Source organism: Octopus bimaculoides, chromosome 30, assembly GCF_046866305.1.
Source record: "Octopus bimaculoides isolate indiv1 chromosome 30, ASM4686630v1, whole genome shotgun sequence".
Lineage (NCBI taxonomy): Eukaryota > Metazoa > Mollusca > Cephalopoda > Octopoda > Octopodidae > Octopus > Octopus bimaculoides.
In genome coordinates this window covers 8,594,437-8,616,936 of record NC_142957.1, presented here as the reverse complement: position 1 = coordinate 8,616,936, position 22,500 = coordinate 8,594,437, and the positions used below count along the sequence as shown (strand labels likewise).

At 43.1% G+C, this 22,500-nt stretch overlaps 1 protein-coding gene across 1 annotated transcript in view; it reads left to right on the top strand.

Annotated features, from left to right (window-relative positions):
• The window catches only part of LOC106876056 (serine/threonine-protein kinase unc-51), a 115,916-nt gene that overhangs the window by 59,547 nt on the left and 33,869 nt on the right, over window positions 1-22,500 (top strand). The window contains exons 12-24 of the mRNA XM_089346187.1: window positions 1,433-1,524; window positions 3,844-3,984; window positions 4,680-4,719; window positions 6,173-6,206; window positions 7,530-7,761; window positions 7,867-7,963; window positions 9,149-9,292; window positions 11,259-11,432; window positions 13,323-13,463; window positions 14,802-15,004; window positions 15,512-15,628; window positions 17,016-17,053; window positions 22,294-22,412. Coding sequence (XP_089202313.1) covers window positions 1,433-1,524; window positions 3,844-3,984; window positions 4,680-4,719; window positions 6,173-6,206; window positions 7,530-7,761; window positions 7,867-7,963; window positions 9,149-9,292; window positions 11,259-11,432; window positions 13,323-13,463; window positions 14,802-15,004; window positions 15,512-15,628; window positions 17,016-17,053; window positions 22,294-22,412 — 1,572 coding nt within the window. The remainder of the gene's footprint in view (window positions 1-1,432; window positions 1,525-3,843; window positions 3,985-4,679; window positions 4,720-6,172; window positions 6,207-7,529; window positions 7,762-7,866; window positions 7,964-9,148; window positions 9,293-11,258; window positions 11,433-13,322; window positions 13,464-14,801; window positions 15,005-15,511; window positions 15,629-17,015; window positions 17,054-22,293; window positions 22,413-22,500) is intronic.

The window sequence follows — 22,500 nt, the reverse complement described above, 5'->3', positions numbered from 1 at the left end:
TATACAATTCCTCTTAATATTTAATCATAAAAACCTAGTAATATGGTTTCTTAGTCACTGAATGACTATAAGGGTCCATTTTGGTAAAATAGGAATCAAAGGGCTCCACAGGCAAAAAATGGTTCAGAATCACTGGTTTTGATTGAAGGCTGATCAAAGAGATCAGTGTTCTGGAGGTCGTTGTTCGCCCTCAAACAAGGGAGCCCCTAATAACCAGAACTTTGAGACTAGACAAGGCCACTGGCCATGTCTGCTTTTAATTAAATTATTTGCTTATATCTAAACTGGTAATCTGTTGCTTACAACGAGTGTCCCAGTTGATCCGATCAATAGAACAACCTGCTTGTTAAATTAACATGCTTGTTTACTCTTTTACTCTTTTACTTGTTTCAATCATTTGACTGCGGCCATGCTGGAGCACCGCCTTTAGTCAAGCAAATCGACCCCAGGACTTATTCGTTGTAAGCCTAGTACTTATTCTATCGGTCTCTTTTGCCGAACCGCTAAGTTACGGGGACGTAAACACACCAGCATCGGTTGTCAAGCGATGGTGGTGGGGACAAACACACATATATACATATATATATAGGACGGGCTTATAAAAATATAATTATAGGATTTCTTAAATACTGAATGGCTGTGAGGGTCCATTCAAATAAAATAAGAATGAAAGGGGTTCATAGGAAAGAAAAAGTGGTTGAGAATCACTGGTTTAGATTAAAGGGTGATCCCAGAATACCAGTTCTGGAAGTCATTGTTGTCCTTCAAACAAAAGGAGCTCCTGAATGGATGTTTGACATGCTAGAAATAGCTGGATGTCCCTTCTAATCATGCCTAAGAATCTTGTAAAACTGTACGGGCACAATGATAAACAGATAGGATATTAATGGGTCTACTTGGATCAGGGCTGACCAAGTACTGACCAAGGGTTAAACATAATCATTTCAGTGGTGCATGGCATTCTGCGATGTCGGGTTTATGATGTTATGCCTCACCAGCAAAAAAGGCTCAGAACTTTGAGCCTAGACAAAGCCGCTGGAACAAATGTTACCTGGGTGTCAAGAGGTTGGTAGCCCCAACAAAAAGTTTGAGAACCACTGGTTTAACCCTTTAGCATTTAAACCGGCCATATCCGGCCAGAAGTATTCTACTTATTCTATGTTCAAACTGGCCAGATCTGGTCTCTCACACCAACCCTACAATATCGTTTTAAAAATTAACAGCTACCTCATCAAAATCTCATAGCTACGAGATAATGTATGATTAGTTCAAAATAATGTGGATAAAAAAGCATTAATTATGGCAGAATAATGTGAACACTAAAGGGTTAAGACAGCGGGTGTTTCTAAAGCAATCCCTCTCCGTTACACACACACATACACACCTGACACATATACCTCACCTGTTCATGTTTTCTCCGTTACCTTTTCAGCGTCTCCCATCGACATGGCTTACGAAGCAGAACCAGACAGCCCAGAACCACCCCCCATTCCACCACACCCAACTGTTACATGTTTATCTTCTGTAAGTAAAGGCAATTTTCTATTGTTTTCATCTATGGCAGTTTACCTGCATATAGTGGTGTGTGTGTGTGTGTATATATATATATATATATATATATATATATATATATATATATATATATATATATATCATCATCATCATCATCATCGTTTAACGTCCGCTTTCCATGCTAGCATGGGTTGGATGATTTGACTGAGGACTGGTGAAACCGGATGGCAACACCAGGCTCCAATCTAATTTGGCAGAGTTTCTACAGCTGGATGCCCTTCCTAACGCCAACCACTCAGAGAGTGTAGTGGGTGCTTTTACGTGTCACCCGCACGAAAACGGCCACACTCGAATATTATTGTTATTATTAAGAAAATGGCAAACTAGCAGACTCATCTGTGCAACAGACAAAATGCTTAGCAGCATTTCTTCTGGTTTTACATTCTGCGAAGGTCGATTTTGCCTTTCATCTTTTCAAAGTCAACAAAATAAGTACCAGTTTCACACTGGGGTTGATATAATTGACTAGCTCCCTCCCACCAAATTTCAGGCTTTGTGCCAAAATTAGAATATATATATATATATATATATATATATATATATTATATGTATTTATTTTCTCCTAATTAATAAATAACTCGGACAAAATAAATTGGTTAATAGATACCAGGGTAGCAAAGATCACAAAATGACTGTGGTGTAATTTTTATTGGATTTAAATCATCTTATTATCTCCTAAATTTTACACTCTGAATTTTTTTCTTTCCTTCTTTTTCTTCCCTTCTTGTCCAACGTACTGTCTGGTAGCGTCCTAATCTCCAACGGCTTTTTCTAATAAATTACGTAACAACCTTCTCCAACTACAGTTCTCATATTCGGTTAAAATGTCTTACGTTTAAGCTGGTTCCCATGCATTTCCCTGAAGAGAAGATTACATTCTTATCAACACTTATCAACATCACCTATTCCTATGGAAGGTATAATTTGTAATCTTCGAAACATATGTTGGAAATAAAAGTATTCAGTTAACATATGCGTTTTACTCCATTCACTAAATTTTTATATATATATATATATATATATTCATTTAAAATGCAGAGATGCCTATAATAGGACATCTAACCTGCTAGAAAGAGCAGCAAAAGACTACATACCACAAAATTAGGGATAATTTCGAAAGGGAATGAAAAATAAAAACATTTACCAATCTATATTCTGTACCATGGTTTCATGTCAATTTTAGTAAGATAAAAATTATATATCTTACAAAGGTCGGACTATCATCAGCAGAAATGACCAGACAACATATGAAGCACGAGACAATAGGGAGCATGTCTAATTTTTCAAATTTACCGCGTAATTTGCGGTTTACCTAATTGGCAGCAAATACAAAAATGCCGATTTTCTTTCAGAAATAAGCCAAAAATATATATATATATATATAAACATACATACATACAGGGATGGCCAAAAACCACTCAACAGTAAATCAAAATTCCATCAATACTATCTCTAATTCTGACTAATAGTGTTTATTATTTACAGAATTTTCACTTGTCACCGTTTCTTAATTCAATGCAGAATACATATTGTTGCTATTATGCAAAAGTGTCGTAAGTCCAAAATGTTGCTATCTCAGAAAACGAAGAAATAGTTTCGCTATTCCATTTCTTTTTACATTAGCAACAGTTTCAGCTTAACCGTAAAACTATTTCGGGTGCATTAAATCGTAACTCCATGCCTGTAATGATATTTTCAGTCAGAAATATTTTTGCGTATTTTGGACTTACTTCACTTTTGAAAAATGTTAAACCATTGTCCTACACTTTGACAATTTTTCATACCTTGGCATCTGAAGCAGCTGGAGATACGATAGTTTGACCAAAGGAGCCGGCTATTGCAAGCAAAAATAAAAGTTGATAAAAACGCATTTGGCCAAATTTGGACATACGACAGTTTAACATAATAGCAACGATATGTATGTTTTTGTATGTGTATATATATATATATATATATATATATCTCCTTATATACTTTGGCCTTGTGGTCTACAATACCCCAATGATACCCATTTATACTACAATCTAAGCCACTAATACCTCCATGTACCCCTAGATACTATAATATAACCCAATATACTCCTATATATTACAGTGCCCTTATTTATTACATACTGTACCCTTAATGTACCCCTATATGCTACCACCTTAGCCATGGTACCCCTAATTGTATCCCTGTATTGCATGTCCAATCTAAGCAACTCTACCCCTGTGTACCCCTACATATTCCGATGTCATCCACTAATGTACCCACTAATCTATCTCTTTTCAGAGTCCTCAACACCCACAAACTCTGACTTTACCCCTAACCGCCACCCCCCCAGTTGCTTCACCAGAAGAAGTCAATGTTTCTAAAGGAAGTCGAGGAGACCAGGTAGTGGAATCTGTTTCCAGGAGCACCAGTCCTGTGGAGGTACGTCTGTCTCTCTCTGTGTTACTCTGAGTATTTCTGAGTGCATGTGTGTTCTGGAGTACCTGTCTTGTCAAGGTACATCTGTGTGTGTGTATGTGTGTTACTTTGAATAGCGTGTGTGTTCAGGAGTACCTGTCCTGTTGAGGTATGTGTGTGTGTTCAGGAGTACCTTTTCTGATGAGGTACCTCTGCGCATGTGTGTGTGTGTGATCCTGAATATTGTATGTTCAGGAGTATCAGTCCTGTGGAGGTACGTCTGTCTCTTTCTGTGTTACTCTGAGTATTTCTGAGTGCATGTGTGTTCTGGAGTACCTGCCTTGTCAAGGTACATCTGTGTGTGTATGTTACTTTGAATAGCGTGTGTTCAGGAGTACCTTTTCTGCTGAGGTACCTCTGTGTGTGTGTTCAGGAGTACCTTTTCTGCTGAGGTACCTCTGTGTGTGTGTTCAGGAGTACCTTTTCTGCTGAGGTACCTCTGTGTGTGTGTTCAGGAGTACCTTTTCTGCTGAGGTACCTCTGTGTGTGTGTTCAGGAGTACCTTTTCTGCTGAGGTACCTCTGTGTGTGTGTTCAGGAGTACCTGTCCTGTTGAGGTACGTCTTTGTCTCTGTATTACTCTGAGTATCTATGTGCTGTTCACACACACACACACACACACAATACTAATGTTCTCCCTCTTTGTGTCTTCTTCTTCAGGGTTTTGTGATCGTCGATGGTTACCAAGATGACCAATATGGTGAGTTATCAAACATTTTCTTAACCTCTGACCTTCTTGATCTCTGGCTTTGTGTCTCGAGATTTTGGGATCAAATCCCACTTTGGTGGGCAGGGAGACATTTTTGCAAAGTTACACACCAGTTAAATATTGAAGTTATTTCATTCACTTCCACACACACACATAATATTGTTGTTGTTGGCACTCCGTCGCTTACGACGACGAGAGGGTTCCCAGTTGATCCGATCAACGGAACAGCCTGCTGCTCGTGAAATTAACGTGCAAGTGGCTGAGCACTCCACAGACACGTGTACCCTTAACGTAGTTCTTGGGGATATTCAGCGTGACACAGTGTGACAAGGCTAACCCTTTGAATTACAGGCACAACAGAAACAGGAAGTAAGAGTGAGAGAAAGTTGTGGTGGAAGAGTACAGTAGGTTTCGTCACCATCCCCTGCCGGAGCCTCATGGAGCTTTTAGGTGTTTTCGCTCAATAAACACTCACAACGCCTGGTCTGGGAATCGAAACCGCGATCCTATGACCGCGAGTCCGCTGCTCTAACCACTGGGCCACTGCGCCTCCACTGTCGTTACAATAGAGTCGTTAGAATAGAGTGTATCGTAAGAGATAAGGAAGTAAGACGGTGTGCAGGTAGTCTCTTATAGAAGTTTCCAAAATAGTCGCGCATGTGGTGCATCTTTCAGCGGACGAAGATAAGCTTTCCATATTGGAGCTGACTATTTCATCATCAGAGAGGAAAAAAGAAAGTTGAGGTAGATCCTTAGTAGAAGCTTTTAGTAGTGAGCAGTTCTATTCTCATCATCATCATCATCATCATCGTTTAACGTCCGCTTTCCATGCTAGCATGGGTTGGACGATTTGACTGAGGACTGGTGAAACCGGATGGCAACACCAGGCTCCAGTCTGATTTGGCAGAGTTTCTACAGCTGGATGCCCTTCCTAATGCCAACCACTCAGAGAGTGTAGTGGGTGCTTTTACGTGTCACCCGCACGAAGGCCAGTCAGGCGGTACTGGCAACACACACACACACACACACATATATAATGATAATACAGTATGTGTGAGTATATACATATATACGTACATGTATGTACATACCTACATCTACATGTATATATAGATGCATATCTGGGTACAGGATGTTGCAAAAAAAACATGGACAAAATGATAACCAGAGTACAGAAAACACACAGGCCAAAAAATAAAAATGAGGTAGATCCTATGACCTCGAGTCTGCTGCCCTAACCACTGAGCCATTGCACCTCCACACACATAATATGGAGACTAAATAAATACATATATTAGAGCAGGAGAGGACGACAGGGGATTCTAATAACAACGTCATATAATTTAAGAGTCGTTAAGACAATATCTTCATTTTTGTCCTTTCCTATTTCCAGATTAATTAATTAATTTATTGACTAATTAATATTTTTTTTTTAACTTTTCAGATAAAAACGAAACTGGTGATAATGGATCTGACAGGTCAGTGAAAGATTTTGTGTGTTGTGGTGGCGGTCGTAGTATATGGGTTGTAACAGTGTGGTGTGTTGATAATGTGTGGTGGTAGTGGTAACGGTTGTAGTGTATGGATGGTGTGGTGATGTTGGTGGTAATGTATGTGTATTGCGGTGGCGGTAGTACACAGTGTGGTCTTGTGTTTGGTGAAGTTGGCAACAGTGCATGCTATAATAGTGGTGGTGGTGGTGGTGGTGGTGGTGGTGGTGGTGGTAACAGTGGTAGTGTGTAGATTGGTGTGGTGAGATGATGGCATCATATGGTGTGGACAGTAGTGCGGTGTGGTGTAGTGTGTGTTAGCGTTATGGCAGAAGCGTAGTGGCCATAATAAGATGGATGTGGTGTGTTGATGTTGGTATTCTGAAGGATATTGTATATTACAGTTGCTGTGTTGATGTTTGTCTTGGCGGTGGTGGTCATGTGTGGATTTTGTGGTGATAGGGGGGGGGGCAGTGGTGATATGAATATATGAAGTCATTCTTTTCTTTTTTGTATTCTTCATATCGTTTTATCCGCTTGATCATCATCATCTTGTCTGTTTTCCCTACTGGCATGGGTTGGACGGTTTGACAGGAACTTGTGAGGCCAGAGAGCTACACCAGGCGTCAATTGTCTGTTCAGGGATGGTGTCTACAAATGGATGCCCTCCCTAATGCCAACCACTTTACAGAATGGACTGAGGGCTTTTATGTTGCACCAATGCTCCCTACATGACACCAGCATGCGCTTTATATATGGCACCGGTACGGGTGCTCCATATGTGACACTGGCATGTGCGTTTGACATGTGACACCGTCAAAGGTGCGTTATACATGGCACCAGCATGGGTGCTTTTTACATGGCACAGACACAGGTTTCTGTCCTCGTATTTTTTTATATTTCCCATAATTCTACAGTGGTGTTCCAGCATGACCGCAGCCGCATGGCTGAAACATATGAAAGAATAAAAGAATTTTCCTACCATACTTGAGAAGCCCTGCCTACCACAAAGGAATTGAAACCCTAAAACCAAGATACCACATAAAAAGCATTGGTGCTGTTGCCATGTAAAAGCACCCAGTCCACTCTGTAAAGTGGACGGTGTTAGGAAGGGCATCGAGCCATGGAAACTGAGCCAAAGTAGACTATGGAACCTGGTGCAGCCTCTGGTCTCACCAGTTCTTGTCAAACCGCCCAACCTATATCAGCGTGGTAAACGGACGTTAAATGTTGACGATGATGAATAAACCCAATGTGTAACCTTAAATAACACCCCTTCATCCCTTTTCTTTTCTCTCTCTCTCCGTGCAGTGACGATGAGGTTTGTGTGAGGAACGTCAATATGAGTCCTACGTCCGGTACCGTGGCATTTAAGAAAGACTGCCAGACGAGTCCAACGAGACCAACATCTTTACAAGTTCAGTCGCCCAACATCACCCCGCCTTCGCAACCGATCCCAGTCCCAACACAAACTGAAGCTTACCAAATTATGTCAAACTCCCCCACCACGCCCTCCCTCAGTCACAGTAAAGAATCGGCCTCGGTAAGGAACCTAATTCTTCTTCTTCCTCTGTTGTTGTTAATCATTTGCTGCCGATTGGTAGATTCAATTGGGTATCAATTGTTGATGTTGCTGTTGTTGTTCTAGGAGAAAGAGGAAGGCAACAGCCATATGTTGAAACGCAACAGTTCAGAATCTCGTCTCAGTAGTGGACCAGACATAGGGTCGTTATCTCCACCAACAGGTCTGTGTTTCTTTTACTCTCCTCTCTTTCTATCTATCTATCTATCTCTCTTTCTCTAGCTAGCTGTAAAAATTACCTAAGAGATATTAAATATCCAAAAAATTTACTGGTTTTTATTACTTATATCAATAACAATGTTATTCCAATAGGTAAAAAAAACAAAAAAAAAACAAATAAATATACAGTTTATTAAGTAGCTTGCTTACCAACCACATGGGTTCCGGGTTCAGTCCCACTGCGTGGCACCTTGGGCAAGTGTCTTCTACTATAGCCTCGGGCCGACCAAAGCCTTGTGAGTGGATTTGGTAGACGGAAACTGAAAGAAGCCTGTCGTATATATGTATATATATATATATGTATGTGTGTGTATATGTTTGTGTATCTGTGTTTGTCCCCCCCCCCCCAACATCGCTTGACAACCGATGCTGGTGTGTTTACGTCCCCGTAACTTAGCGGTTCGGCAAAAGAGACACCGATAGAATAAGTACTAGGCTTACAAAGAATAAGTCCTGGGGTCGATTTGTTCGACTAAAGGCGGTGCTCCAGCATGGCCACAGTCTAATGACTGAAACTAGTAAAAGAGTAAAAGAGTAATATAGATAAGAACTGGAAGACAAAACTAACTATAAATTGAACAATTATAGATTCAATTCGATTTAAATATTTTATACAAACAAAAGACAAATCTCATAAATTACAGCTGTTTCTGCTTCATTAATAAAATGAAGTTTTTCAAGAATAACCAAATCCTTTTCAATATGTAACGATGCTTCCTCAGATCGACATTTCTCCTTCAATATTTCACAAAAATATTTATAGCTGCTAAGGCTTTTCAAAAAAATCGCTTGTTGAGAGCGAGCTTAATCATAAATTAGTAAATAAGCTAACTGAAGTTATGTAAATTCCTAAATTTAAATCTAGTTCTGTAACGAATCCAGTTCTATAACGAATTTTATTGCACAATACGCACATTCATATATGCATGTTTATATCTACTTATATACACACACACACACACACATACACACATACACCGATCATTTATGTATAGATACATACACATCCATATTCACGTATACAAGTTTAGTTATCTATACACACACACACACACACACACACACACACACACACACACACCTATCATTTATGCCATGTATTTTATTTATTATTTTTTTTTTGTTTCAGTTACTTTCACCATTGGGAGTCCACACAGTTCCCCCTGGAGGAGGGGCAGCACCAGCAACACCCCACCACCTCATCCACCAGCAGCACACCGGACCCACTCCGGCACCCCGCCCAACATGGTGGCCTCACCCCTACGAAGATCTGGTGAGTAGCTTTTGGAAACGCCGAAACAGGCGACCCCCTACCTCTCATCTTCTCAGCTATTCAGCTTCCTGGAAATAGCAGCCAAGTTATAGTTTAAGTTGCAGCTCCTCTGTCTGAATACAAAGGAAGGCTCGTCAGGTCTGGAGCAGTATTAGATCAGAAGTGACCTGGGGTTAAATAATTAGGAAATACACATTAGATAATGTAGTTCTAGATACACTATATATGAATAAAAGGCAGGATGGTCACAAGTGGAGCAGCTTTATGTGTGTATATGTTATGTATACACACACACACACATCATCATCATCATCATCACCATCGTTTAACGTCCGCCTTCCATGCTAGCATGGGTTGGACGATTTGACTAAGGACTGGTGAAACCGGATGGCAACACCAGGCTCCAATCTGATTTGGCAGAGTTTCTACAGCTGGATGCCCTTCCTAACGCCAACCACTCAGAGAGTGTAGTGGGTGCTTTTACGTGTCACCCGCACGAAAACGGCCACGCTCGAAATGTTGTCTTTTATGTGCCACCCGCACAAGAGCCAGTCCAGGGGCACTGGCAACGATCTCGCACGAAAGATATCATGTGTCGCCCGCACATGAGCCAGTCCAGGGGCACTGGCAACGATCCCGCTCGAAAAAGCCTCATGTGTCACCCGCACAAGAGCCAGTCCAGGGGCACTGGCAACGATCTCGCACGAAAGATTTCATGTGTCACCCGCACATGAGCCAGTCCGGGGGGGGGGGGCACTGGCAAACGATCCCGCTCGAAAAAGCCTCATGTGTCACCTGCACAAGAGCCAGTCCAGGGGCACTGGCAACGATCCCGCTCGAAAAAGCCTCATGTGTCGCCCGCACACGAGCCAGCCTGGGGGCACCGGCAACGACCTCGCTCGAAAAACCTCATGTGTCACCTGCAAGTCGGCCCAGGGGCACCGGCAACGATCTCGCTCGAAACATGCATATATATATATATATATATATATATATATATATATATATATATATATATATATATATATATATATATATGTCTGTTGGCTCAGGACGAACCTAGGGCTAAACAATAACCAAGACAAGGGAGGACACGTTAGATACTGTAGTCCTAGATACACTATGCCTGAATAAAAGACAGGATGGCCACAGCTGGAACATCTGTGATCATAGGTCTCCTAGATCAGGACTGACCTGGGGCTAAACAACAGCACCAAGGAAGGACACATTAGATAATGTAGTCCTAGATACACTATGCCTGAATAAAAGACAGGATGGCCACAGCTGGAACGTCTGTGATCATAGGTCTCCTAGATCAGGACTGACCTGGGGCTAAACAACAGCACCAAGGAAGGACACATTAGATAATGTAGTCCTAGATACACTATGCCTGAATAAAAGACAGGATGGCCACAGCTGGAACATCTGTGATCATAGGTCTCCTAGATCAGGACTGACCTGGGGCTAAACAACAGCACCAAGGAAGGACACATTAGATAATGTAGTCCTAGATACACTATGCCTGAATAAAAGACAGGATGGTTGCAGCTGGAAGATCCTTGATCATAGGTATGTCAGGGGCTAAACAACTACTATCATGATTCATTAGTTAACTACAAAAATAATACAGTTCCATATTTAAAATATGAGGAATTATTTACATTATTGACATTTGATGGATATTTGTCCTCATCTTGTTTGTTTTTAGCACAGCATTTCGGCTGATATACCCTCCAGCCTTCATCAGGTGTCTTGGGGAAATTTTGAACCTGGGTTCTCATTCCTAAGGTATTTTTCGATATTATTATTCCGGTCACTGCCTGGAATCGAACTCAGAATCTTGGGGTTAGTAGCCTGCGCTCTTAACCACTATGTCATATGCCTGTGGTCATTACAAAAATGTCGTTAATGTTTATCTAATCCAGTGTTATAAAATTACATTTTGATGTCATGGGTTCAATTCCAGGTCACAGCCCAGCATCTGTTTCTCCTCAACAAGCCATCACAGGCCCCTCATCCATGCCGTTATTCTTCGGCTCCCATGATCGACGAGAAGGTTTCCACCACGTCGGCAGCCTTCCCTACAACCTGTATCGGCCCAGGACAGTGCCGGACAATATGGCTACCTATACTTATAACGGTAAATATAGCACTGAGTTTGTTTACTTTCATTGTGTGCTCTTATTTTGTATGTACTCTCATTGTGGATTTTTTGAAGTACGGTTTTCCATGTGTGTTTGTATACAATAGGCGTAGGAGTGGCTGTGTGGTAAGTAGCTTGCTTACCAACCACATGGTCCCGGGTTCAGTCCCACTGCGTGGCATCTTGGGCAAGTGTCTTCTACTATAAGCCTCGGGCCGACCAAAGCCTTGTGAGTGGATTTGGTAGACGGAAACTGAAAGAAGCCCGTCGTATATATGTATATATATATATGTATGTATGTGTTTGTGTGTCTGTGTTTGTCCCCCCAACATCGCTTGAGAACCGATGCTGGTGTGTTTATGTCCCCGTAACTTTGCGGTTCGGCAAAAGAGACCGATAGAATAAGTACTAGGCTTCTAAAGAATAAGTCCTGGGGTCGATTTGCTCGACTAAAGGCGGTGCTCCAGCATGGCCGCAGTTAAAAGACTGAAACAAGTAAAAGAGTATGTATTTGTTAGTGATTTCATAGTTATATTTATATATATATATAGATATAGGTGCAGGAGTGGCCATATAGGCACAGGAGTGGCTGTATGGTAAGTAGCTTGCTTACCAACTACATGGTTCCGGGTTCATTCCCACTGCGTGGCACCTTGGGCAAGTGTCTTCTACTATAGCCCCGGGCCGACCAAAGCCTTGTGAGTGGATTTGGTAGATGGAAACTGTAAGAAGCCTGACGTATATATGTATATATATATATATATATATATATATATATATATATATATATATATATATATATAGGCGCAGGAGTGGCTGTGTGGTAAGTAGCTTGCTTACCAACTACATGGTTCCGGGTTCATTCCCACTGCGTGGCACCTTGGGCAAGTGTCTTCTACTATAGCCCCGGGCCGACCAAAGCCTTGTGAGTGGATTTGGTAGATGGAAACTGTAAGAAGCCTGACGTATATATGTATATATATATATATATATATATATATATATATATATATATATATAGGCGCAGGAGTGGCTGTGTGGTAAGTAGCTTGCTTACCAACTACATGGTTCCGGGTTCATTCCCACTGCGTGGCACCTTGGGCAAGTGTCTTCTACTATAGCCCCGGGCCGACCAAAGCCTTGTGAGTGGATTTGGTAGATGGAAACTGTAAGAAGCCTGACGTATATATGTATATATATATATATATATATATATATATATAGGCGCAGGAGTGGCTGTGTGGTAAGTAGCTTGCTTACCAACTACATGGTTCCGGGTTCATTCCCACTGTGTGGCACCTTGGGCAAGTGTCTTCTACTATAGCCCCAGGCCGACCAAAGCCTTGTGAGTGGATTTGGTAGATGGAAACTGAAAGAAGCCTGACGTATATATGTATATATATATATATATATGTGTTTGTGTGTATGTGTGTCTGTGTTTGTCCCCCCCCCAAACATCGCTTGACAACCGATGCTGGTGTGTTTACGTCCCCGTAACTTGGCGGTTCGGCAAAAAGAGACCGATAGAATAAGTACTAGGCATCCAAAGAATAAGTCCTGGGGTCGATTTACTCGACTAAAGGCGGTGCTCCAGCATGGCCGCAGTCAAATGACTGAAACAAGTAAAAGAGTATATATCATCATTATTTAACGTCCGTCTTCCATGCATGGGTAGGGTGGTTGACAGGGAGGGCTGGTCAGGTAGAAGACTACCTCAGGCTACTGTGTCTGTTTTGGCAGTTTTTACGGCTGGATGCCCTTCCTAACACCGACCACTCTGCAGAATGGACTCAGTGCTTTTCACATCGCACCAGTCCCACCACTCCAACTCCCCACCCTAAATGATGTGTTTCTTAATGGTTTTGCTTTCCTTGTCTTCCTCTTCAGCCTCCCCTCCAAACAGTTGTCCCGAGTGTGGCCATGGTCCAACCGATATCCCACAGCGTCATGGCAACCAGGCCACCGGTCGCGACAGTATAATGACCACCCAGTTGAGGAGTCCGTATGGATCGCCCCGGCAATATTTTGGTAAAGCTCTTCCCTCTCTCTCTCTCTCTCTCTCTCTCTCTTTCTCTCATTTCAACATTTACAGCAACAACATTATTAACAAGAACAACATTAACACATCATCATCAATAACATCACCACCACTATCATCAACAGCAACACGATTGCTCATGCTCTTTCTCTCTCTCTTTCTAATCATTATGTTTCAACATTGCCATCAACAACAACAACAACACTATCACCAAGAACAGCAACATCATCATCATCATCATCATCATCATCGTCGTTTAAACGTCCGCTTTCCATGCTAGCATGGGTTGGACGATTTGACTGAGGACTGGTGAAACCAGATGGCTACACCAGGCTCCAACCTGATCTGGCAGAGTTTCTACAGCTGGATGCCCTTCCTAACGCCAACCACTCTGAGAGTGTAGTGGGTGCTTTTACGTGTCACCCGCACGAAGGCCAATCAGGCGGGTACTGGCAACGGCCACGCTCAAAATGGTGTATTTTACGTGCCACCTGCACAGGAGGAGCCAGTTTGGCGGCACTGGCAACGATCTCGCTCGAATGTCTTTACACGTGCCAGGAAGGCGATGCTGGGCACAGGTGCTATTGACGGTTTCGCTTTCGCTTGCCCCAACAATAGGTCTTCGCCAGCCGAGTTTCGTTTCCAATGAAGGAGACGACGTTGGCATGGGTTGCCAATCGTCGAATTTAATTCGATTTCGATTTCGATTTCATTTGCCTCAACAGGTCTTCGCAAGCGGAGTTTAGTATAATCATCAAAATAAGCAACACCACCACCACCACCATTACTGAAGCTCTCTTTCATTCTTTGTTTCTACATCTTTCTCTCTCTCTCTCTCTCTCTCTCTCTCTCTCTCTCTTAATCATCCTCTCCCTTGTCTTTTTAACCATCTCTCTTTCTTTCTCCCTCTCTCTGCATCTTTCACCAACTCCTCAGTCTCTACCTTCTCCACATCACTCTCATTAGTTATCTGTCTGTTTCTCTCTTTCCTATCCACTCCCACTAACTCTCTCTTCACCTCTGCATTTCTCGTTAACTATTTCTAGCTTTCTCTGACTCCCACACTCTCACTAACTCTCTATCTCTCACTAACCACCTCTATCTCACCCTCATACACTCATTGTCCCTGACTCTCCTTCTCTCTCTCTCTTTCATACATTCATTCTACCATAAGAAGTCAACCGGTTTCACTTGTGCTAACCATAACCAAGAAGTTAATGATAATGTTGTAATTTCATGCTATCACAAGAAGTTTTCCTTCCATGATATTAGGAGGAACTATATTCCTCCCACTGTCTAACTATATATCTCCTTATCTCTCTCCACAGCCTATCCCTCAGGTATGATAGCCTGGCCCACCAAAGACAGGTACATCCACACTAACGAAGACCATTACTATCGGCACCCTGCTTACCTGGTCTACCCTGAGGCCTCACCCCCAACCTCACTGATGTATGCCCCATCACCACCTAGTATCGATACGGCAATGCCTTTCGTGGCCCCAGAACTGGCTGAGGATACACTAATGGATGTAAGTAATTTTAATTAATTAGTTATATCAGTTAATTATGAAAACAATAACGCTGTTGTCATTCGTTACAAGGTTCGCAACAGGGTCCAGTTTATTGTGTTTGTGGTGTTGGAGAGGGACGGTAAGGGAGTATCTGTGACTCGGGACAGAACAAACGTCATAAAGGACCTACCTACTGCATTTCATGAGTATTAATCCTGATATTTGCGGGGTTGTTTCCTTTTGTTTTTGCTGATATACATCAGAGATATGCAATACACAGACACACGTGTATAATTTGTATATACATATATTTCTGTGTATATGTATAGGTATGTAGGTACATTTCAATAAATTAAGAAATTGTTATATTTAATATACTTGGATGTGTCTATGTTGTTTTTGTCTTTTACATGTAGCCTATTACCTACCTATCTGTCTCTTTCTCTCTCCCTATCTTTCTGTCTGTTTATCTATCTACCCATCCATCTGTATCTATCTATCTATCTATCTATTCTTCTATTCCAGGAACACTACAAGGAGGTGCTGGGAAAACTGAGTTTTGTCAATGACTTGGTGGAGTGCATTATGCAGATCGCACATGCACATGGAACTCCATTTAGCATCGTCTCACCTAATATACTGGTAATGAATATTTATATATATATATATACATACACATATATTCACATACACTTTGTATATACACACACACACACACACATACAGCACACAGACATCACCTATTATTTTCTCTCAACTTAATAATAAAGACCCCCGTCGGTTATGAACGACCAAGGGATTGCACCTAGAAAGTTCCCCTCCGAGGTACAAGTCCGGGTTGTTTATGGAAGACCAGCAGTCACCCATGCATACCAGTCTCCCCTCTCCATGCCACTGATGTTATCCAAGGGAAAGGCAAAGGGGCCGATACAACTTGGCTCCAGTGACATCGCAACTCATTTCTACAGCTGAGTGAACTTGGAGCAACATGAAATAAAGGGTCTTGTTCAAGAATACAACACACAGCCCAGTCCAGGAATCGAACTCACTACCTCATGATTCTGAGCCTCATTTCATCTACTATAGGCACAGAGATGGAAATTTTGAGGGCAGGGGTCTGGTCAATTACAGTGACCCCATTTGCATTGTCAGTAGTGCCTTATAAAAAGCACCCAGTACACTCTGTGGAGTGATTGGCACAGGAAGGGCGTCCAGTTGTCAAAACTATGCCGGAACAGACACTGGAACCTGGTATAAAAACACAGATGGGGTTTAAAGTTTGCAAAAGCTGTTTCAGTAGAATTTCTTGGATGTATTTTTAGTTTACATCATACCTTATATTCTACCATCTTCAGGCAAAATTTTAAACAGGTCTCAAATATGTTGATGACAAATTCATTTTTTGGGGATAAGTGGTATTTTAACAAATAACATTTGAATTTATAGAGAAACTGTTGTTGGCACTCCGTCGCTTACGACGTCGAGGGTTCCAGTTGATCCGATCAACGGAACAGCCTGCTCGTGAAATTAACGTGCAAGTGGCTGAGCACTCCACAGACACGTGTACCCTTAACGTAGTTCTCGGGGATATTCAGCGTGACACAGAGTGTGACAAGGCTGACCCTTTGAATTACAGGCACAACAGAAACAGGAAGAAAGAGAGAGAGAGAAAGTTGTGGTGGAAGAGTACAGCAGGGTTCGCCACCATCCCCTGCCGGAGCCTCGTGGAGCTTTTAGGTGTTTTCGCTCAATAAACACTCACAACGCCTGGTCTGGGAATCGAAACCGCGATCCTATGACCGTGAGTCCGCTGCCCTAACCACTGGGCCATTGCGCCTCCACATAGAGAAATTAACAAGCATACAAACAGCAAAGAGATCAAAACGAATCTACATTTTCAAAATGGTTATCTTAATTAGTTTAGCGGAAACTTACTATGATGACATGCAAGAAACACAGACAGTATTTTGAAATGAGGAATTCATTAAACCAAAGTTGATGTTTTTGTTTTGTTTGAAATATTTTTCAGACTGAAGAGAAAAACCAAAGAATTATTGAAACACAAAAGTGAGTAATTTTCTTTTGTTTTTTGTTTTAAAAATTTTTTTATTTCTTGTCTCTGTTTAACTGTAAATATATCTATATAGGTGCAGGAGTGGCTGTGTAGTAAGTAGCTTGCTTACCAACCACATGGTTCTGGGTTCAGTCCCACTGCGTGGCATCTTGGGCAAGTGTCTTCTACTATTGCCTCGGGCCGACCAAAGCCTTGTGAGTGGATTTGGTAGACGGAAACTGAAAGAAGCCTGTCTATATATATATATATATATATATATATATATATATATATATATATCTGTGTGTGTATGTCTTTGTGTCTAAGTTTATCTCCCATCACCGCTTGACAACCGGTCTTGGGTGTGTTTGTGTCCCTGTAACTTAGCAGTTCAGCACAAGAAACCGACAGAATAAGTACCAGGCTTTAATAATAAGTACTGGGGTCAATTAGTTCCACTAAAAATTCCTCGATCCTCAAAGTGGTGCCCCAGCATGGCCACAGTCTAATGTGACTGAAACAAATAAAAGATGTGTATGTGTGACTGTCTATGACCTTATCAGTGTGTGTGTGTGTGTATGTAAGAGACTGTATGTATGTGTGTCTACGTGGCCACAACTGTATGTAACTATAACTCTATGTAAGGTTATAGCTGTGTGTATGTGTGTCTCTATGTGATTATATCTGTAGATAGAGATTTTTATTTATTTACGGCCTCAAACATCTCAATACCTTGCGCTTTCTTGTTTCTCTCCATCAAATTCAATTGAATTCAGTTGTTGTCTTAAATTCATGCTTATTCATTTTCTAAGCTTCCTAAATTCATGCTACGTTATATTCTAATCACCCAGAATTCATTGCTCTTTTAAAAAATTACGATTTATGCATTGTTGTCTCTCAAATATTTAAAATCTACAATTAAGAGCCCTCTCTACTCGCTGGCGGTAACCCGCCCTCCCACCCCCTCCACCGGAAGTTCATTCGTCTGTCATCCCACCCCCTCCACCGGAAGTTTCATTCCTCTGTCATCCCACCCCCTCCACCGGAAGTTCATTCCTCTGTCATCCCACCCCCTCCACCGGAAGTTCATTCCTCTGTCATCCCACCCCCTCCACCGGAAGTTCATTCCTCTGCCATCCCACCCCCTCAACCGGAAGTTCATTCCTCTGTCATCCCACCCCCTCCACCGGAAGTTCATTCCTCTGTCATCCCACCCCCTCCACCGGAAGTTCATTCCTCTGCCATCCCACCCCCTCCACCGGAAGTTCATTCCTCTGTCATCCCACCCCCTCCACCGGAAGTTCATTCCTCTGCCATCCCACCCCTCCACCGGAAGTTCATTCCTCTGTCATCCCACCCCCTCCACCGGAAGTTCATTCCTCTGTCATCCCACCCCCTCCACCGGAAGTTCATTCCTCTGTCATCCCGCCCCCTCCACCGGAAGTTCATCCCTTTGTCATCCTGTCAACCTCGGCTGTCTCCCAGAACCCATCTAGTGGCCTTGGCCATCCTCTCCCCTACCTTTGGGTAGCGCATTAAGGTTGAGAAATGTTTGCAGGTTGTAGGTAATGTTTTGCTTATGAATTCTTCCAATTGCAAGTTTTCTTTTCAGGTACACGACACTGCTTTTCCTCTTCCCAGGCTACAGGCCCACACCCCCAACACCCATACTGTTAGGATTGGCACTCTCAACGTCGGCACGCTGAAAGGTAGATCTGGTGAAATTGTTGAGATGCTTGAACGGAGATGCGTAGATATGTGCTGCATCCAGGAAGTAAGATGGAGAGGAGGTTCTGCAAGGTTCCTCACAGGCAAAGAACACAGGTACAAGATTTTCTGGGCAGGGAACACTGACGGGGTCGGGGGCGTAGGAATACTTCTAGCGGAGAAATGGGTGGATAAGGTAATCGAGGTCGTTAGAGTAAGTGACAGAGTACTTAAGATCAGACTAGTGCTTCATCATAGATTAGCTACTGTCATCTCAGCCTATGCACCTCAACCTGGGCTACCAGATGGTCTGAAAGACCAATTCTATGACACCCTCTTGCAAATTACCTCGTCGACGAGTGACAGGGACCTTCTCTTTGTGGCTGGAGACTTCAACGGTCATGTCGGACGTCGTGCTGGGGGCTTCCATGGCATACATGGAGGCTATGGCTTCGGTTCCCGCAACGAGGAGGGAACCAGACTGCTGGAGTTCTGTGATGCAACCAATCTTATGGTCTGCAATACCAACTTCAGGAAACCTGCCAGTCACCTAGTCACCTACCGCTCCGGCAGACACTCTAGCCAAATCGACTACATCCTCGCCAGAAATAGGGAAAGAGGGCGGCTTATAAATGCCAAAACCTACCCTGGCGAAGAATGTACCCCACAACATAGATTAGTAGTTAGCGACTTTGGGATCAAGGCAAAATGGGTGCCCAGAATTAGACAGGCTTGGAGAAGAAGGGTGTGGAAGCTTAAAGACCCTGCAAACGGACAGAGACTTAGAGACAAGTTACTTGAAGCATTTAACGAAATAGAAGGGGATATAGCATCATACAACGTGGAAGACAATTGGAGATTTCTACGGGACAACCTGTTGAAAGCCACCGACCAGATTTGTGGGTGGTGTAAGGTCCCCTCCCAACCCAGAGTAACGTGGTGGTGGAACAAGGAGGTAGACAGGGCTATTAGACAAAAGAAACAAGCTTGGAAGGACTGGAAGAACGGTGGTAGCAGGGAATTGTACCAATGTGCCAGAAGGGAGGCTAGGCGACAGGTTTATTTAGCCAGAGGGGAAGCAGATAAGGAAAGATTTGCCAATGTTCTGCGCCGTGAGGACCAAAGACTCGAGGTATTTCGGGTTGCAAGACAGTGTAGGAGAGAGAATAGTGATGTTGTAGGAGAGAAATGTGTTCGCATGGATGATGGTACGCTTGCATTAAATGAGGATGCAAAGAAAGAGGTCTGGAGATGCCACTACGATAGATTGCTTAATAAAGAGAATGAATGGGAGAAAGAGAGCCTGCCTTATGTCGACCCAATAGAGGGACCAGCTATCCGAGTTGATAGTACCAGGGTAGATAAAGCAATTAAGAGTATGAAGACCGGGAAAGCCCCCGGCCCATCAGGAATCACTGCAGAGATGCTCAAAATATCTGGCAGTGTTGGCTATAGCCTAGTCACCCGTATTACGAACCAGGTGATACACGAAGGAGTCATACCCTATGACTGGTGTAGCAGCATCATAGTCAACTGCTACAAAGGTAAAGGGGACGCTTTAGATACAAATAATTACAGAGGCATCAAGCTGTTAGATCAGGTTATGAAAGTTACAGAGAGGGTCATAGCCCAACTAATTAGGGAGCGAATCAATTTAGATGAGATGCAGTTTGGGTTCGTGCCAGGTAAAAGCACTACTGATGCCTTATTTCTAGTGAGACAGTTGCAAGAGAAATACCTAGCCAAGGATAAACCTCTGTACCTGGCTTTCGTTGACATGGAGAAAGCCTTTGACAGGGTCCCCCGATCCCTTATCTGGTGGTCAATGAGGAAACTTGGGATAGAAGAATGGCTAGTGAGAGCTGTGCGAGCCATGTACAGAGATGCGGCCAGTAAGGTGAGGGTTGGAAATGAGTACAGCAATGAATTCCGGGTAGAGGTAGGGGTCCACCAAGGTTCCGTCCTCAGCCCCCTATTATTTACCATAGTCCTCCAGGCAATCACAGAGGAGTTCAAGACAGGTTGCCCCTGGGAGCTCCTCTATGCTGATGACCTTGCCCTAATTGCGGAGTCACTATCAGAACTAGAGGAGAAGTTTCAGGTGTGGAAGCAAGGTCTAGAACTGAAGGGCCTTAGAGTCAACCTAGCTAAAACCAAAATCCTAATAAGTAGGAAGGTAGATAAAACACAAACCCCTTCAGGTAGATGGCCCTGCTCAGTATGTAGAAAAGGAGTAGGTAGTAACTCTATAAGATGTACCCGGTGCAAGCTATGGACACATAAGAGGTGCAGCAACATCAAAGGCAGGTTAACTAGCAAGTTAGTTTTTGTTTGTGGCAGATGTTCAGGTGCAATAAAGACTGCAAACAAACAGGAAACAACCTCTATCTCATTCCAGGGTGAAAAACTAGAGGTAGTCGATAGCTTCCGCTATCTGGGCGACCAAGTTAGTAGTGGGGGTGGGTGCGCTGAAAGTGTAGCTGCTAGAATAAGAATAGCCTGGGCAAAGTTTAGAGAGCTCTTACCCCTGCTGGCGACAAAGGGACTCTCACTCAGAGTAAAAGGCAGACTGTATGACGCATGCGTACGAACAACCATGCTACATGGCAGTGAAACATGGGCTGTAACTGCTGAGGACATACGTAAGCTCGCAAGGAATGAAGCCAGTATGCTCCGTTGGATGTGTAATGTCAATGTGAATACCCGTCAGAGTGTAAGTATCTTGAGAGAAAAGCTGAACATTAGAAGCATCAGTTGTGGCGTGCAAGAGAGACGATTGCGCTGGTATGGACATGTGGTGAGAATGGAGGAGGATAGCTGCGTGAAAAAGTGCCACACCCTAACAGTTGAGGGAACCCGTGGAAGAGGTAGGCCCAGGAAGACCTGGGCTGAGGTGGTGAGGCAAGACCTTCGTACATTGGGCCTCACCGAGGCGATGACTACGGACCGAGACCTTTGGAAATGGGCTGTGCGTGAGAAGACCCGGCAAGCCAAGTAAGATCGTTGCCAGTGCCCCTGGACTGGTTCTTGTGCGGGTGGCACATGAGATGCACCATTTTGAGCGTGGCCGTTGCCAGTACCGCCTGACTGGCTCCTGTAGGATTTTCGAGCGAGATCGTTGCCAGTGCCCCTGGACTGGCTTGTGCGGGTGGTACATAAAAGACACCATTTCGAGCGTGGCCGTTTTCGTGCGGGTGACACGTAAAAGCACCCACTACACTCTCTGAGTGGTTGGCGTTAGGAAGGGCATCCAGCTGTAGAAACTCTGCCAAATCAGACTGGAGCCTGGTGTTGCCATCCGGTTTCACCAGTCCTCAGTCAAATCGTCCAACCCATGCTAGCATGGAAAGCGGACGTTAAACGATGATGATGATGATGATGATGATGCAAGATTGTTAATGTGTGTAGAGGCTGTTCAGGCTCTGTGACCTAATCTGTGTGTAGCCATGATTATATAAAGTGTCTCACCTTCAACATCACAACCATCATCATCATCACCACCACCACCACCACCACCAACATCATTATATACCTCTCTATTTTACAGGCGTTTAAACCAACTCTTACTCTACGTACGCTGTCTACAGTTGCTGACGTCAGCACTACAACTTGCTAAAGAAGAAATCAAACACTCACGTCTTCATCCTCTCACATCGCTGAAGAAGAGTAAGTTACCATTATTATTATTATTATTATTATTATTATTATTATTATTATTATTAAGGTGGTGAGTTTGCAGAATTGTTAGCATGCC